This window comes from Schistocerca gregaria, chromosome 1 (genome assembly GCF_023897955.1).
Source record: "Schistocerca gregaria isolate iqSchGreg1 chromosome 1, iqSchGreg1.2, whole genome shotgun sequence".
In the NCBI taxonomy this organism is placed as follows: Eukaryota; Metazoa; Arthropoda; class Insecta; order Orthoptera; family Acrididae; genus Schistocerca; species Schistocerca gregaria.
The window spans coordinates 736153745-736172617 of record NC_064920.1 but is presented as its reverse complement, the minus strand read 5'-3'; the positions used below and the strand labels follow the sequence as shown (position 1 = coordinate 736172617).

The 18873-nt window shown below is 43.5% G+C and overlaps 1 protein-coding gene across 3 annotated transcripts in view; it reads left to right on the top strand.

Moving 5' to 3' along the window:
• The window catches only part of LOC126267208 (homeobox protein araucan-like), a 629127-nt gene that overhangs the window by 608261 nt on the left and 1993 nt on the right, over positions 1 to 18873 (top strand). For all 3 annotated transcript variants that reach the window (XM_049972192.1, XM_049972184.1, XM_049972199.1), the window contains exon 6: positions 1362 to 1794. In XM_049972192.1, coding sequence (XP_049828149.1) covers positions 1362 to 1794 — 433 coding nt within the window. The remainder of the gene's footprint in view (positions 1 to 1361; positions 1795 to 18873) is intronic.

Genomic DNA, 18873 nt, shown 5'->3' with positions numbered 1-18873 from the left:
TCTATTAGTGGACATTTGTGTCCCCTGTTTCTGCTCTTCGCCTTTACGACAGATTGGATTCTGCTGGGGGGCATTTTCAATGAGATTTTTGAATGTCTGTGGAGGAATCACCGCCCATTATTCTTCAGGAGCCGACACCAGAGATGGTAGTGACGGTGGGCGCTGAGGTTTGGAACTGAGTCCTCATTCTAACTCATCCCAAAGGAGCTCCATTGGTTTCACATCTCGAGGCTGGACAGGTCAGTCCGTTTTCAGAATGTCCACAAACGATTGCTTCACAGATTCTGCTTTATGACAGGGTGCTTTGAGCTGCTGATACAATCAATCTTCGTGCATGAACTTATCCTAATTTGTGCGTAGTACAAAATGTTTGCTTCCGACCGCATTTACCTATTTCTCAAGCACAACACGGGGACCATGCCCAAACCATAAAAGCACCCCACACCGTAACATCGCCTCCTCCGTACTTCATTGTTGGCGCTACATATAACGGCCGGTTCTCAAGGAATTGGCGAAACTCAAACCCTTTCATCAAAGTGCCACAAGATGTAGCGTGATTCACCACTCTACGTCAGTAGTTTCCAGTCATCCGCTGTCCTGTGGAACCGTTCTTTACACCACCCCAAGTGCTGCTTAGCACTGACTACAAAAATGTGTGCCTTATGGAGAGTTGCTGGTCACGGCGGAGGATCGACTCCTACCTCGGGCATGTGTGTGTGTGTGTGTGTGTGTGTGTGTGTGTGTGTGTGTTGGTCCTTAGGCTTAGGGACTGATGACCTTGACTGCTACGCCCCATAAGATTTCACACACATTGGACATGGAGAGTTGTTCCACCGTTGTACTCCATTTTGTTACTGCCCCCGCACGGTAACAGTGGCTGCTGAACTGCTGGGACCACCTTTGAACTAAAAAATGCTTCTTTCCGCTGGTATCATGCGAGCTTTTCCCAGCCAGCTTCCGCAATGCTCGACGTTCCTTGCCCGTCAGTGCATGAGGCTTCTCTTGTCTTGCGTGAGCTGTGTTTGTCCCATGGTGTTTCCACTTCGCAGTCACATCACCAACAGTCAACTTGGGCAGCTCTGCAAGGGTTGAAATGTCGCCGATGGATCTGTTGCTCAGGCTAAATCCACATTAGACGTCCCCGAGCTCTCCTAAGTGACCCATTCCACTGTTATTTCTCCTCTACTGACAACACAACACTCCCCGCCTCCTTTTATACTGGCGGGTCCGCCTCTAGTGACATCTAGTGGCCAGTTTCCATTACATAGGGGTGCAGAGCTACTACTGATAAGGTAGTGTATCTTCTTAAGATGTGGTGCATTTGACGGTAAAGAACAGCAACACGCATTGTCCACCCACAGTGACGGGCAACCTGCTGGCGCCTTCGTCGGGCTCGTCGTGCTTCGGCGGAGGCGGGGGCGGCGGTGGCGTGGGCGGCATGGGCCTGGGCGGCGTGGGCGGAATGGGCGCGTCGTCGAGCGGCTACGGCAGCCACCACGGGAACGCCGCCTTCCTGGGCGGCTTCTCGCGGCTGCAGCAGAGCCAGGCGCAGCAGCAGCCGCAGTCGCAGTCCCCGCACAAGGAGCAGCGCGGCCTGGCCGCCATGGCCGGCGCCAAGGAGCCCGCCTACCCCCAGCAGCAGCCGCCGCCGCAGCACCACCCGCAGCACCACCCGGCCATGATGGCCGCCGGCGTCGGCGTCGGCGTGGGCGTCAGCGTCAGCGTGGGCGGCGGGCAGGCGGCCGCGGGGCCCGCGCCCGCCGAGGGCACCGCCTTCAAGCCCTTCTACAAGGGGTACGCACACGCTCTCTAACCTCGTCTCTACCACTACGTCATCACACTGAGTGTAGCGCCAAAACCTGGTGCGGCATGAGAATTGCCCCGACAATCACCTGTGCTGTCGCCAGCTCTTACATGATAATCGCAGAAGGCTGTTGGTGATGCAGATGCTGAGTGATTGTAAAAAGTAACCTATGGAGCTGCGAGAAAACTTATGGCGTTGCCATAGAGACGTATACAATACCGCTTTACAGATTAGTTGTTCTAGAGGCGCGAAGCAGCCTCGCCGAGTCCACTTTGTTAGGGCTCTTCTTTTCGCCGTATGGACTAAGTAACTGTTGTCAAACTCAGAGGCTGGGAAGAATCTCGTGTCTACAGCGCCTCATCGTATTCGCAAAGACTGGAACCGTCAGCACAGCTCATGATAAGAGCCTCAGAGGACAGCGTTCGGCTTAGCAACAGTCCTCGGTATTCATGTAACGACGATTTCCCTATCTTTCAAACCAGAAGTCTATGAAAAATTTCGAACTTTCGTGCATGATTTGTTATCTATAAAAGTTATTATGCCACCAATATAATCACTAATTTGTGGTAGCCATTGGTGTTTTCGCATATTTTTCCCTTCTGCTGTCCATGGGTACCAAACTAACGATTCCTGGTTCGGTGATACACACATACTGTACCATATTGTCTCAACAGAAGGCTACCTAATGCATTTCAAAACGCAGCACCTAGAAATGGGATCTTTCCGGGCTACCGTATAGGGTAAAAGAATGAATATTACACATTTCCTCCTGCTTAGACAAATGTAAAAAATCTGTTGATTCTTTTTACATATGATGTGGTCTACGGTGGGCCTTAAGATGCTTTTGGATCACCATTAGTTCATGGGGTCGATCCTTAGAAAACCCTCAAACAAGAGATTTTTTGTCGTCATTTGCTACGAAAGTCGAGCAGTAGATTCCAAGACGACTGTGCGCAGCAAATGGCTGAAATTATTACAATATATTCCTGAGATTCCGATCTCGACACTCTCATAAATTTTCTTGATATCTTTATTCGTTTCCGAGATACAGAGGTTCAAAGTTACCTGGACACACAAAATCGATTGTGGGGTGAAAGAGTAGTTTATAAAATGTAGCACGGAGGAATATGATATAAAGTGTTTCCGTTCTCATCAGAAGGGTTATGGGAACTCCGTGTTGTAGTACTGAAGCACAGGCGAAATTTTTGTGCTCGTGAAATCCGGTCTGAGGTGTCAAATTAGTTTCGCGTTATTTCAGTTTTTAATTTCACATATGTAAACAATAAAAATTTTATTGACCCATAAAGATCTTTCGTATGAGTAACATGCCCTCCTGTGGCAGAGAAAAGAAGGGAATCAGCTGTAAAATGCTCCTATCGAGCACAAAAAAGGAGATATGCTCGTTTGAAAGAGCAACTTTCAGTGGCGCATCAGTTACCTCATTCTATGTTGCTCAGCACCTTTAAACATTTTCCCAAAAATTTTGATAACCGAACGTATCCCCGCTCTTTTATGGTGAGAGAGAAGACTGGTAGTGGGAAAGGAACGGAAAAGAAATAAATACTGGAACACAGTAGACAGTGGTTGTTGTGTAGAAAAGGGGAAGGAGACAATGGCAGTGAGAGAAAAACAGAGGGATAAAGTGTCAGAGAAATATAGTTGATAGTAACAGAGCAGTGCCAGGAAAAGTTAAGGAGGCAATGGCAGTTGGAGAGAAATAAAGAAAAGGTGGAAGTGGGTGAGAACCTGTGATGATGAGAAACAAGAGTCTGTGATAATGACAGCGAGGAAGAGCTAGCTAGTGACCGTGAGATGAGACGGTAGCAGTGGGAAGGAATGAAAGAGACAGTAGTAGATGTAAGAGATAGCAAACGGGAGACAGTGACAATGAAAGGACCTGGTATTAGTACAGAACGGAGGAGACTGTGGCTGTGAGACAGGAGGCAGTAGATAGTCACAGAAACACACGAAGCTATAACGACAATGAATTCGGCTGAGTGAGAATGGGCAAGTGGGAACAGACGGATACGAGCTACTTACAGTGATGGACTACTGGGTGTGAGTGAGGTACATTTAGGAAAGCTTATGCGAGTGAGAAGTGAGTTGCATATTAAAAAGAGCGGGATATATTCGCATGCAATTTTTTTTTACACAGGAGCATATTAACCTTTTTTTGTGAAAAACTGAGGCACCCAGAAGACGTGGTCGGATTCCCATGTAATTTCACATCGTACACACTGTCGGTAAAATTATTGGAATTGCGCTTCTCTGTGACGGGTAGAACGGTATACAGACTGTTTTGTGATCTTGTTAGGTGCTGTTACCAGGTCTGGTAAGGTATATAAGGGACGTGACCACCTCAGATGTCGGTTGATCAGTGTGAAGGGAACGAAGATTCCAAGCAGACGTGAGTGACAGCATTAACGGCACCTCACAGAGCTTTAAAGGCGTGTCATTGTGGGTCTCCGTTTGGCAAGCTGGTCCAATCGTGCTTTATCCAGATTTTTGGGAAATTCTGATGTGACAGGGGCCCATTCTGGACTGCGTGGGGACGTGAAAGCAGGCATACTCGTCGTTACAATGTTCCGGTCAACCACGTCGGACAACACTCACATCTATGCCTGCCCTCTAAGAACAGGTGATGGAACCTCGTATTATGTGTCATCCTGCACTGTTGGTCGGAGACTGGCAGCAGTTGGACAAAGGAAAAATCGTCCCATGCGGAGGCTGCTATTAACAAAGCCACGCAAATGGCTGCGTTTGGAACGGTGCCGTGACCGGGAATCATGACCTGCTGACGAATGCCGTCGCATTACGTTTAGCAATCAAGGGAGCGTCACAGGGAACAGGCTCCATTTTTCCTGGCGTCATCACATGGCTTCAGGTCACGTCAGGTAATGATTGAGGGAATTCTGACGGGGCAGCGGTTCGTTACGGACATCCTATTTCCTCAGGTGTTACCTCCCATGGGATAGAATCGCGTTGATGTATACTAACAGAAGAGTGCTCGACCACACGTGTGGGAAATCTCTATAAGATGTCTGCATTATGTTGACGTACTCCCGTGCTCAATAATATTCCCACTTCTGTCCTCGACGGGACAGTTGAAGGACCAGTTCAGACGTCAATTCCGTGGTAGGATATAAAGGACTGTAGGACCAAGTACAACAGCTGTGGGCTAACTTGCCTCGGGATAGGAAAGAATGGCTTTGTGACGTCCTTCCGAACCGAATCAATGCATGATTCGAGACCAGAGATGGTGAATCACCATATTCATAAATGGTCTCAAGGTGCCAATTTATTTATCAGGGTGCCAAAATTTTGTAAAAACTGAAATAACGTTCCGTACCCTCGCAAACCCCGAACTTTCAGTTTGTGTCTTTTTGTTCTTGTGCTTCATACTTCGCCAGGCAGCATATTTTGCGCAGGCGTCGCACCACCGTTCCTTACGTATCACCAACAGATGTTCATAACATAGACCTCTAATTGTTACGAGTTTCGATGGAAACTGTTACCATCTCAGGAAGTAAAAGCACAACAGGAACCTGTATGATATCACTCTGTTGCGCGAGTGAAAATGCACCTTAAGAGAAAAACCACACAGCACCGCGTAATGATGTAAATGCACTTTATCCTTTACGACACTCACGTTGGATGGACTTTTACTGGTTTATTTTGATAGATGCCACAGTAACAGGGTACCGTGTAGGTTATTGAAATAATTTTATATTGCATGATGGTCTGGTAGCGAAGAAAGGTTGACTTTATCAGCATTTCTTGATGGTACTTGGTATAACTTCCTGTTCATCCGATAAGCAATTGCAGCGTCCTTCGTTCGAATGGTTTATTAGCGTTTCACTTCAATCTTCGAGTCGACATAGTTCACAAAGGCTTTGCGTAACACTACATACATAGTGTTCCACTTACAACAGTTTGGTTCACATACTCAGCGCCAAATCCCGACGCAGTACTACGGCTGCAGAATGTGTTGCAGGACAATTACCAAATTTTTACGCCGCTTAACTGTTTTATTTGTGCTGTCTGATATGTGGCAATAGAGAGGAACAGTGAACCGTCTACTAAAAAGGATCGTGCTGGTTGGCACATTGGTTAATGCAAAAATTATGGAAATTGGTGATAAGTTCCTATGGGACCAAACTGCTAACTTCATCGGTCCCTAGGCTTACAAACTACTTAATCTAACTCAAACTAACTTGCGCCAAGGACAATACACACGCACCTATACCCGAGGGAGGACTCGCACCTGCGAAGGGGGAAGCCACGCGAACCGTGGCAAGGCGCCTCACACCGCGCGGCGTAGTTATTGCACTGGAGGAGCGGAAGGCGGTTTTCTTTGAGACCATTCTGATTTCAGTTTTCCATAGTTCTTTCAAATCATGTCATATTAATCCTCAGGTGGTTCGTTTGAAAAGCCCATGGCTCACATTGAGGTCATTTCGTGTCCGAGTTGAGCTTAGGCCCATCTCAATTGATCTCATCGTCTGGACGTTAGACTATGAATGTTCCCTCTTTCTGCTCCAATGGTGTAAATAGAAAAAGTAGACAGAGAAAGTTACAGAAAACCTTAATTTTCTATGAGAAGTACTCAACTGTATGCTCTGACGATATACTACCGGAGAGACAATAAAACTTCTTCAAGTAATACCGTTTTGGCAGGTGCATCGCTTACTCTATAGGTTCACTTGAAATTTAAAGAAATCCTTATTGAGTGGCGACTGACCACTGAGCGTGTATTACAGTAGTGCAATCTGGTGAGAGCGCATTGGTCTTACAAAGAGAGGTAGTGCCTCCTTGTACCTCGCTTGTTGTCTTTAATTTAGAACGACAAACCCGTCAGTGCTGGGCGTACGACAGGAACGTAGTACAATTGTTGCGGGATACCTGACTTCGGTATGTTCATAATTTGTCAGAAATTCTCTCTCTCTCTCTCTCTCTCTCTCTCTCTCTCTCTCTCTCTCTCTCTCTCTCTTTGAGTCTTGTGTGTTTTCTGAGAAAGAGAGAGCGAGAGAAAGACAGGAAGGGGGGTAAATAGGTAGGCATATGTTCATTTAATTCGTTCGTGCTTAAACGTAACACTCTTAATGAGCGAGAACAATGATAGCGTGGAACCAGAAAGTGCAGTAATATAATTACTATGTCAAGGAGCGGGGTGGGCTGGGTGGGTAGTTCTGCCGATGATAGGGAACATACAGAGCGGCCGTTCGCTAGTTCGCTCAAAACTTTTCATTCCGTTAGTTCTTTGTGCGACGAAATATGTAAGCACGTTACTGCGGCAGCAGTTGAGGTGTTAAGCGAGGGGCAGCTGCAGTTCCAACGCCCCAAAACGTCAAAAGCTGGACTGTCAGACACAACAAAGGACCTCTAAATGGAAGGGGAAGTTATTTGTGTTCTTCCGATTATGCATAGAGCTGGTAAGACGAGCTGTCTTTCTGTGCACCGGTCCTGATGAAAACAGCAACGTACAGCACTCTTTGAAATGATAATATTTGGTGAGTAGTCGCCGGTGAACAATTGGACAGCCAGATCGGAATTTTATTTGGATTGTATGACGTAGTGTTTTATTCGAAATACTGAAAGTCATATGTCGAGCGTTGCCGGAAATTTTCGTAATGTATGTGGGAAGATACGGGAGTTGTTCTTACGAATCATGAAGATGAAGAAGATGATGATGATCATTGTCAGTAATGCTTGCATTTGACGACACGTTAGAAAATACACAAGAATAACGTAGTGCAACACTGTTGTCTTACACGCAGAATACAGCAAGAATGTCCTTTGAAGCATTCCATAGTAGCTTCGGTTCGTCAGCGAAGAACTAAAGAAGTAGTAATGGCCGCGCGGGGTAGCCGCTGTGTGAGGCGCCTTGCCACGGTTCGCGCGGTTCCCTCCGTCGGAGGTTTGAGTCCTCCCTCGGGCATGGGTGTGTTTTGGCCGTAGCGTAAATTAGTTTAAGCAGTGTGTAAGCCTAGGGACCGACGACCTCAGCAGTTCGGTCCCATACGAACTTAACACACACAAAAGAAATAATGCAGTTTTGTGATCTGAAGTTTGTTAATACATGCTTTGTCCTTCGTTGGTGTACTAACTTTGTTGCAGTTTGTTGAAATGTTTTGTGTCTTCATTTACTTTGTCTTGATACTGTTTGACGCACATAGTAATCTTTGGGAATGTTTTCGTCTTTCGCAGTTAATTCATCTATATTTGCAGGGAACCGTGTTGGTAGAGGGTTGAGATGTTTATGGTGTCCAAGGCGTATGTACTTCGATAAGTGTAATGAAATTCTTGCTGAAGAAGCAGAATTTGTAATGTGAAACATTACCTCAATCCATCGGAATGTCACATGAATTTCCATGGGAACACAACGCCAAAAAATATTGGCTGCGTCAGTACACAGGTACCAATACTGTGAGCGAATAGCTAGTAAAAAAAAAGCGTGAAAAATACATAATTTGCACATTCGTCTACAAATGAAACTTTAATGCGCAAAACCCGTGAATGGGTCCTTAAGTAAATTAGACAGGCTGGTTGTTGTCTTAGTCCCATTAAGGAAACCCCTTTATTTTCACGCGGCTGAAATCTCGTAATATGAGCTTCCCACGAGATAGCAAAAGGACCAAGTCACATGGGGCTTAATTTTTCCTCTTAATGTGGATTGCAAATGACGCAATATGCTTTCTGCTCGGACGAATGCATTTCACTCGCAAATGGGCCTATAGGTCGCCGCTTGTCTGTACCATCAATAACCGTTTAAAGAGATCGCCGATAGTTGGTGAGGTACAGCACAATTCGTATACCGATCTTCCATGTTACTCGAGCCGGTATCTCGTGAAAGCATCGTAACTTGTCGGTAATGGAGCAAGACTGCTGTAAAATGCTGCGGAAATGTTGTGGCTTTTTATTTGAGCGTAATGGCGTTTATTTATCGTCATTCGGCAGACCTGGTAATAGCGGCTATAACGAACGAAATTAAGTTGCTAAAGGCGTCGTTGGGCGTTATTTCTTATACGGCGGCCGGCAGCTTTACGCGCATAATAAGCGAGGCCGTGGCGGGAGACAGGACAGGACACGCCACGCAGAACCACACCACACCACGCACGACTCCGCTGGCCTGACCCAAATACTCGCGTTTGTCTCTTTAACGCGCCCAGAACCGGCTCCGCGCTGGTCGCTGCGATCGCAAATACGGAAGGCGCTTTCCCATCTGCCTCTGCAGCTCGCTGGCCGGTGCATCAACTTCGAAGGTAATGTGAGTACTCAGCTGCGAAGGACCTTCGCGTCTCATAGATTTTGGTTGAGGTTTTACATACCAGAGCCCTTTCCAAATTTTGTGGTGCCACCTGATGGACAGATATTTCTAGTTTTTGGCTACGGGCGCCAGTTGCACATATCACCTGCAAGTTCACTGAGAAGCGGCTCTTTTGTAACGGCCTGTCAGAGATGTAGACAGGGGGCGGGGGTGGCACAGGAGGAGGTAATGCTTTTAAAAGGATTCTAATTTTCTTGTCAACATTGCTATAGTGGAGCACTGACTCACTAACAGGGTAACCTCTTATATATATTACTCACGGGATAATCATCGCCCAGCCCAAACCGTTAAGGATAGAATCATGAAAGTGGCAGAGAGTGTTGTTCATATACTGCAGGTATCGTTTAAGAACCTATTTTTCTGTATTCCGCCGCTAAGGGGATGAAAAAGGGGATGGAAAGTTTAAAAAAATCGCTATTAAGTCACTTTTGAAGCTAGACCTGCGAAAATTGCTATTTGATAGCTCTGATAGAAATAAAGAAACACTTGTTTCAGCATTTTTTGAAATTAAATCCTGTGGGAGTGAAATAATGAATGAAATATTTTTAAAATAAATCGTTATTAAAGACCTGCTGAAGTATTTTTAAAACTACATCTGTGAATATTTGTATTTAACTTCTCGCTTACAAGGGAAAATAATTGTTATTGTTTTGGAAGTACAACCCCTAACGGGGTGAAATAGGAGATGAAATTTATTGCGAAAAATTTCATTATGAAAGAATTTTAAAGCTAGATCTACGAAAATAGATTTTTGGCTTCTCTGTTAGAAATAAAAATTAAGTGTTTCACTGTGTTTTGCAATTCAGCCCCTAAGGGGATGAAATAGCGGATGCAATTTTTATACTAAATAATTTTTAAAGCTAAATATTTGAACACTGATATTTCACTTCTTGTTTCATATACAGATATGTGCGCTAGGGGATGAATATTTATATGGAAATGTCACCACAAGAACGCAAAAGGCGTGGCTAACAAACAGCTTGGACTTCAGCTACCAGGATCACATTTTGGTCAATAGTACATTGGGAAAAGACCATACTTTTATGGCCTCAGTTAGCGTGAAAAGTTTAGAAGGGGTTGCAACTTGTGAACAGTATAAAAATTTTATTAAAGAAAGAGGAAGTCTGTGCAGAGCGAAGAGTCGGGTACTAAGGTAGCGGATAGATAAAGAAATAGGCCACAGTCTCACAGAAGGAAACAAGCCCCGTATTGCACCTGCACTGGTTTAGGAATACGTCAGTCACGTTCGTTTGGCAAGCATTTACATCCGAGCCTCCCCAATAATGGGCGATTGCTCCATATCGCTCGATCACTGCTTGTTCTCGACTTTTTTCTGAGTCTGTTAGTGGGGTGCCCCTGGCTAGCTCACGTAGAAGTAAATTATGAGTCCTGGCTCGATTCCAACCTACCAAATAGCTGTAACGTGCAACAAATGCTCTATTGTATGACTAGTTTGGTAAGTTTTGCATCACGAAAGACAGTTACTTGGTTTTGGTTTATATATAAAAGTTTCATCACTTTGGTACTGTTAAGTGCTCTTTCTTCATTACTGCGTGAAAAATCTTCAACGGATAAAATGTATTCACAGAAGTGTGTGATGTTTGTGGTTACTGTAATAAATTGTATTTATTCGGCCCTGAAACTTATTTTGCTAAAGAGATGTTCAGTAGCGACACGTTTTTGATATATACGAATAATAATACTTAAAAGAATGATTTTTAATAATTTTACAATTGGAGTTATCCCAAGTCAAGTAGAAACAAATAACTATGTCTTTCCAAACCAGCTGCGTTGAAAATACGGGGATCGAAAGAGCTACTTATTGAAAATGAAATTATTCAAAGAAGCAAGGTGTGACAAAATTAAGAAACGGGGCCCGTGTACGCTTTATTGGAACCTAGTCTTCGAAGGCAGCTCAAGTCTTGTTAGTCAAAAAGAGTCATGCAGCCGTACTTACACATCAAACATCGATAACAAGTTGTTTACTTTCAAATGTACAAAGTCACGCATTCCATAAACAATAAAGTACTGAAGAGAGATTTTTTTTATGGATTTCATTACAAGCACTGCTACAGCGCGGAAGAGTTCTGTTTCAATGGATTTGTGCTCCTTGACAAACAGCTACTTCCACTGTTACGCGTTGCAAAAAATTAAATGTTTGTAGAATTAAATGCATAACCATAGGAGCACTTTTTAAATGGTAATCGACAAATTCGTGTAGGCGAAAAAGCACGAATAGTAAAACCCGTGACTCCTTCATTCAATTATTGGAAGATTCGTCATCAGTAACGTGCCTCGGGACTTTTTCTTACCGGATACAGTGATAAATAAACGTGCAGTTTGGTTCTCAACAGCATTCCGAAAATATCTGTATGATAAGAAAAGCACAGGATGAAAGAAAGAAGGCGTGATAAACTGATGTTAGATGAAAGATATGTCACTGATGTTAGTTAAATATAGTTAAGAATGAGTTAAAGCGGGGAACAGTTGACATAGCATCTTCCCGATTAATACCTCGCATCAAAAAAGTTACAGAAGTTTGTGTGGAGTGTATCCTAGTTACATTTTTGAAGTCTAATTGTCAGACAATATTTTTCTTCCTGCTGACAATAGTTACTCTGATTCTGCAAAAGCCAAAGCTAATAGAGTGACAGTTACAGTTCTTAGTCTGCTCCGTTGTGAAAAGTGAGGTATTTGGAGGTCTGCGACAGTCACGAAAATTTAAAATAAGGTGGTCATTCCATTTCAATTACTGTTTGCTAGTTAAATTGGTACAACGCTTTACGGTAGAAATAGCTGTTCTTGCCTCGGAACAGTGTCTCATAATTTTGTATAAGTGCAACTTTCAGCGTTAAGAGAACAATAAACGTAAAAAAAAAATGATGGTGAGGTTACCCGCTGTTAGGGTATCGTGAAACTTTAATGTAAGGCAACATGATTTAGGCAATGATCCTCCGACAGGCCTGGGGCTAAATTAATGAGCAAGCAGTTACGAAAGTGAAAACTCTGTGTAATTTATTGTAATTTTAGTCTAATCCTGTCTGTCTATTGCAGTCATAATGCTTTACTACCTTCGTGCCATTGCCAGTATTTTTATATAAAGTATTGAATTTCCTAACTGTATGGAACGAGCAAATGACAAAGAAATAGAGAACGCTTCTCTGGTGATATGTCCTTGAGATGTGTCACATGTAGTACTTTTTGGAAATTAATTTCAAAGTCTAGTCAGTGCAGTTCCTACGTGTTCCACTTCGTCGGTGGAGCGAAAAACAAGCATCAACGTGCTGTGCAGGTATCTGCGTTTCATACGAATGTGGAAAGCCCGGTTTACTGCGCGTGTTCGCAGTGCCGCTGCTCAGTGAATACCGAACAGAAGGAATGACGCAAGCTGCGCTAATGGGTGTCACATCTCATAGAATAATTTGTAGACAATGCTGTCGGCTGACATGAATGCAGTAGCCTGTTTGCAAATAGCGATCTGCTTGTTTGCACACATTAGTGCGGGCCCGTGTACCGGCGATTACGTCGCCTTGTTGACAGGACGCGCTGGCGATTAATAATTTATGCTGAATCGGCGCCAGGTCCCCGTGTCTCAGCAATTGGACACTAGGACTAGCTGCGCCGCGCTGCTGTGTGCACGCGTGTGGAGTGCGCACGTCTCCACGGCATGCACTGATGGATCCGCAAATAAGTTGTGTAGGGCTGTGAATGGAAAGAGGCGGAACATTCAGTGGTTAAGGCCCAAAGTTTCTGCACTCCCTCTCGCTAGACTGGTGGTCGTACCAAAATAATTCGCAGATTTGGTAGGAACCAGCTCTCGTTACGAAAGTAAAGTGCTGACAGTTTTCAGAATGATTATTTTCTCTCATTAATTTTGAATACTTCTCAATTGCTGTAAGATACTTTCTTCGTTAACGTGCACTATTTACAGATCAGATATTGAGTGCTTAATAACTCCGCGGACGCCTTGCAGTTTTAGGAGATAATTACTGTGCTGTTGTGATGTCGAGGCCAGAAATGCGGCAGATAACGCTCTTAATTTGCACCCACAGAGTTGTTTCTTGTAGGTGCGTGCTGTCACTTCTACCTTCCCATTTTCTTAACGAACGACCCGTTTGTGGCTTCCACATTATCGCCCGTCCCCTATATCTTAACGCTCAAATATTTTACTTGTAAATTAGCCAGCGTCTCTCTCTCTCTCTTTCTCTCTCCGCGCTCGCGGGTGTGTGTGTGTGTGTGTGTGTGTGTGTGTGTGTGTGTGTGTGTTTGTGTGTGTGTGTGTGTGTGTTTTATACATTACTAGCACTGTTCCAAAGACTCTTATCTCCCTATCCGCTTTCTGTTGCTCGATCAGCGCAACATATAAGAAAAAAATCGATCTCCTCTAAAGGGCAGTGGCAGCACTCGCTAGAGACCGGCTTTTATCGCCAAGTCCCCTTCGAATAAATAGGGGACGTAATGCAACTACGTTTCCTTACTGACTCGTACAACTGGCTGCGATCTGTGATTGTTCTCAGACCCACTGACCGCAAATATAGTGTCATTAGTATTCTTGTTGATGGAAAGAGAACAGCTTGGATTTTTAAAATTGTAAATAACTTCTTTCCTTGTTCATTGTTTTTCAAGCTTTTCGACTAATTAGGTAATGCAAAAATAAAATAAAAAATTGTCTGCCGTAGCTACTCCTTTTATGTAACTACACTTCCCGTTTCCATGGTCACAGCATTATTATTATGAGTATTTCGTTGTCTTTCACATCTGAAATTGCGTGCGCTTTAGAAGTGTTTCACTTCTATTGTACATGTGAGACTAATCAAACCGTTGTTCGTGCATGCCGCAACCGCAGTTTGAGACTTAACACAAAAGTAAACATAATTTACTTATGATATGATAATCGAAATTCGTAATGGACGCAAACTGACAGTAATGAATTCGCAAAATTGAAGTTATTTAAACCTAAGTAACCTAAGGACATCACACACATCCATGTCCGAGGCATGATTCGACCCTGCGACCGTTACGGTCGCGCGGTCCCAGACTGTAGCGCCTAGAACCGCTCGTCCACTCCGGCCGGCTAACAGGGTTTGATCTCCCATTGTGCAATTACTTTGCCTGTAATTTTTGTTTCATGCGAACTGTGTTACCAAAAATTTGGTACCTCCTTATTTTCATGTTTCTAACAAACCAAGCTAGGGCTAAATCTGAAATGACACAAGTGAAACAACGAAATCTAGTCCACCCTATTAATTGATGTTCCCGACAGGAACAATGAAGATTACGGTGCGAGATGGAGGGTACGTCTAGTACCACTGCCATCCCCCCATTCCCTGTTCGATGCGTGAATTGTGCGTGGGAGGGACGATAGTCGGCAAGCCTCCGTATGTGCTCTGATTTCTCAAATTTGTTTGTAGTGGGATGAATTTGTACGTTGCCAAATCTGTTCGGAGCATTGCCTCTCGTAATTTTATCAGTAAACCTCTCCATGGTGCACAAACCCCCTCTTGTGGCGTCTGCCGGTGTAGTTCGTTGAATATTTCCATAATGGTCTGGCGCCGACTAACTAATCCCATGCCGACACGCACCATTCTTCCTTGGATTTTCTGTATTTTTATCGCACATTTCTTCGTAATGGTTCCACGCTGAATTGGTCGAACAATAGATTAGCAAGTCACTTAACTTGCGGATCACGTACATTTCCTTAAAATTTTCCTCAAGGATTCTGTCTGATTTCATGTACTCGTTACGTTTTAGGTCATCTAGAAGGCAAAGCCTAGGAATTTTACGGTATCTGCCGTTTGCACTTACTTGTAACCAACAGCGTAATGAGACAGTAGTATACTTCTTTGCTTATTTGCGTACAGTACGTCACACTTAGTTAAGTCTGGGAGCAACTAACTGTCTGCACCGATCTTACATCTTATGCCGGTGTTGCTGCATTTTGTAAGTTTTCCAGCATTGCAACCGTCCTATAGACGACATCAGAGTCTAACAAAAGCCTCACAGTGCTTCCGCTGTTATCCATTACAGCATTTATGAATATTGTAAATACTAACAGGCCTGTAACACTCCATTTGAGTATTTAAAAAAAAATCTTTACATTTGTCAGTTCGTTCCTCTATGAATGACGGGTTGAGGTGTCTCTTCAAGCATGTTTGACTGAAATTACAAATCTGATCGGGCTCACGGTAAGCTCGTATTTTGTCCACTAAACGACAATGGGGTAACTGTATCGAATGCCTTCTTTAATTCAAGGAACACGACATAAATCTGGAACTCATAGACGATCAGTGTATACTGAGTTTCGTAAACGTGTTTAAGGTATCAATGTCGAGATTCATAGAAGACGTTTTCGAGTCTCAATAAGTCACAAAACGTGAGAAATGTGTTTAATAATACTGTAACGACTGACGCCAGAGATATAGGCCTGGAACTATGTGCATCTGTCGAACGACCCTTTCCTTAATCGTTTAGGTACCCTTTGATAGTCCAGAGGGCTACGATGATACTACTGCCTACAGAGGAATAAGTTATTTCGCTTAATCTCTGGAGAATCTCATGCAGTCCAGACGGCTTTCCAGGGTTTACTCTACCTTGAAAGCAGCGTGGAACTTCTTGAGGCTGTATGTTACTGTAGCGTCCGCGAAGGCTGTTGCAGCTCGCGAGCCGCTCGGCCATCCACGGCGTGTTTCACAAGCGGCCGCACTTTCTCGTAGATCGCCGGAGCCCCGGTCACGAGTTTCTCTCCGCAGCGCGCGGCCCACCGCAGGCCGAGCTGACGAAAATATGGCCGCTATTATTTTAAACTGCGTTATTCGCAGAGCGGTTTAAACCGTTAATGCGGCGCTTTGTTTCTGCGCAGACAAACGACCGAGAGTCGCCGTACTCTTTACACAATGGGCATCATTGCGCTTCTGACGGCCGCTTTGCACCTGGATCGCATGCTGCGACATGGCCGGAATAGACTGGCTTTGCAGCGAGTTGGGAATGCGAGCGAGCTTTTTATACACCCTGTAGATCAGCCTGCTGCTTAGTGATTCCGCCTACCCAGCAGGAGGATAGAAAAGCACACTAAAATAGTGTTTGAGTGTTACTATTTAGGCACCAAAAAAAAATCGACGATGGCCGAAATGAAGGGGATGTAAAACACAGACTGACAATAGCAAGAAAACCGTTACATGAGATAGAGAAATGTTATGGAATCCTTTTCTGAAAGTATCTGTCTGAAGTGTAACCTTGTACGGGAGTGAAACGTGAACGATAAACAGTACAAACAACAACAGAACAGATGCTTTCTGAAGTGTGGTGTTACAGAAAAATGCTGAAGATTAGTTGGGTAAATGAAATAACTAATGACGAGGTAAAGAATCGAATTGGGGAGAAGAGCAATTTGAGGAATAGCCTGACTAAATAAGGTCGGCATTATTTGATAAAATAGTTCGATAGTGGCGAAAAGCTGTGACGGGGAGTGGGGAATGGAGAGAGATTCCGTCCATTGGATGGAGCGATTACCTTCCCAAACCTTGAGTAGCATACCTTCCCTGCAAGGGGCGATATCTTCCAAACAGGAACTTTCCTCCGACGTGTACGTTGTGATCCATAAACATGTTTTCATTTCAGTCTTCATAAAATAAAATAACAATTCCGAAAACTCTGTACCTTCAGCTTTCATGTTTCACATACGCATCTGCGTTATGATCAGTGAGTCTGTGTTTCATATCTTAGTTACCATTTTGCGTGATCGTGCAACATTTCATTTCCTTTGGATGGGTAGCCTGTTTGCCACTGTTTTTTCTGCGAACAGTGTGGATTGTTTTTTTATTGATGGCACGCAAATCGATTAAAATCCGCAACGGTAATGCAAATGCGAAAATTGGTTTTTATAAGCTGAGGCAATTTCATTGACTCGAGAATGTTAACAATAAAATGACATTAACGCTCTAATTTCAAGTATGGAGAGTGTGCTCACATGAAAAATACTGACTAATGTCGTGACTAACTGTCCACCCAATACGCATAAAATATTTTTCAGTCGAACAAAATAATAACGAAGATACGAAGTGAAAAGCTGCTGCTGATGCCACACATCCCCAGAACATATTTGGGTAAGCATGTCAGGAGTAGCTTGTTTTTCGCAAACGTCTACTACTACCATTTTCGTAATTTTTTCTGCAAAAGTCGCTACTGAGTGGCAAATAAAAGCAGAACCCTATATTTCTTACTATCATATTGAATCCTTTGTGTAGGTATGCAATGAGTTATTTTCTTTGGTAGCGATGTAACTTCACATAACAGATGAAGGCACAAATCCTCCACAATGAAGGCAACAATTACTGTCCAACTGCCAGGTGTGAACATACAGCATTGCCATTACACTCATCCGCATTCTGTGGTTACAAGCAGCAGACTGATACAGACATCATAGGACTGGAACCGCCAGTCGGCCTTTGTTAGTTCTCAGAAAGCAATATGAGAGGTCCGACAACAGGGAGGCGATTCTTCTGGAAAACTTGGAATTGCCGGCCGAAATGGCCGTGCGGTTCTAGGCGCTGCAGTCTGGAACCGCGAGACCGCTACGGTCGCAGGTTCGAATCCTGCCTCGGGCATGGATACGTGTGATGTTAAGTTTAATTAGTTCTAAGTTCTAGGGGACTAATGACCTCAGAATTTGAGTCCCATAGTGCTCAGAGCCATTTGAACCAGTTCTTGAAACTTGGAATTCTCAGGGAACTGCGTTGCAGGGAATTGTATTCTACCTGGAAAAAATATGGAAAATCTCAGAGAATTTCAGGAATTCGATAAAGTTTCAAGGAATTCTGCGTTTTTAATCTTGGACTGAAACTAAATTTTATTGAGTTTTATAAATCACAAATTTTAAAATACTTAATCTTTCAAAGTGTGTTAATTATATGAATATTATTCCGTATAAATTGTTGATGTTTAAAAACTACTGTTGCTTTTGGATGGTATATAGATCAGCTGAGACGAAAGACATTACTCTTTTATGCTGCCCCTCTCTCCCTCCCGCCCGCTCAACATTAATTTCCATTAATTTATCAGGAGCTTCTTGACGCCATGTTGCTCCTCAAACCTCGAATTTTGAGGTTTTTTTTTTTTTTCAAGTTTGAGTTGCCACATAGTTTGTAGGTGTTTTCTACACAGAAAATCTATTTTTTTTTGTATAGACAATATCCATGTTTTGTATAGAAGATACCGATGAAATCTATACAACATATTGTTGTTTTGTGTACAATATGTCGATGTTTACGTTACGTCTTTGATTATCCAAATTATAAACAAAAATGTTGATATTTACGCGACATGGGTGTATGATTTTGATACTATTTTTAGACAAGTATGTTTTATGTATACAGGTCAATTTGTAGATATCGATACTGTTTTTACGGTGCGCTAATATTTCCGATACATCGATGTACGGGGTACCACCCCTAGGTAGTAGCTGCGCAACTGCAGCTGGTAACTCATAGAAAATATCGATGTTTTGTATAGACGATACCGATGACATCTATACAACATATCGTTGTTTTGTGTACAACATGACGATGTTTACGTTACGTATTTGATTATCCAAATTATAATCATAAAATGTTGATATTAGCGCCACATCGGTGTATGATTTTGATAATTTTTAGACAACTATGTTTTATATGTACGTCAATATGTAGATATCGATACTGTTTTTACGATGCAGTGATATTTCCGATAAATCGATGTGCGCGACTGC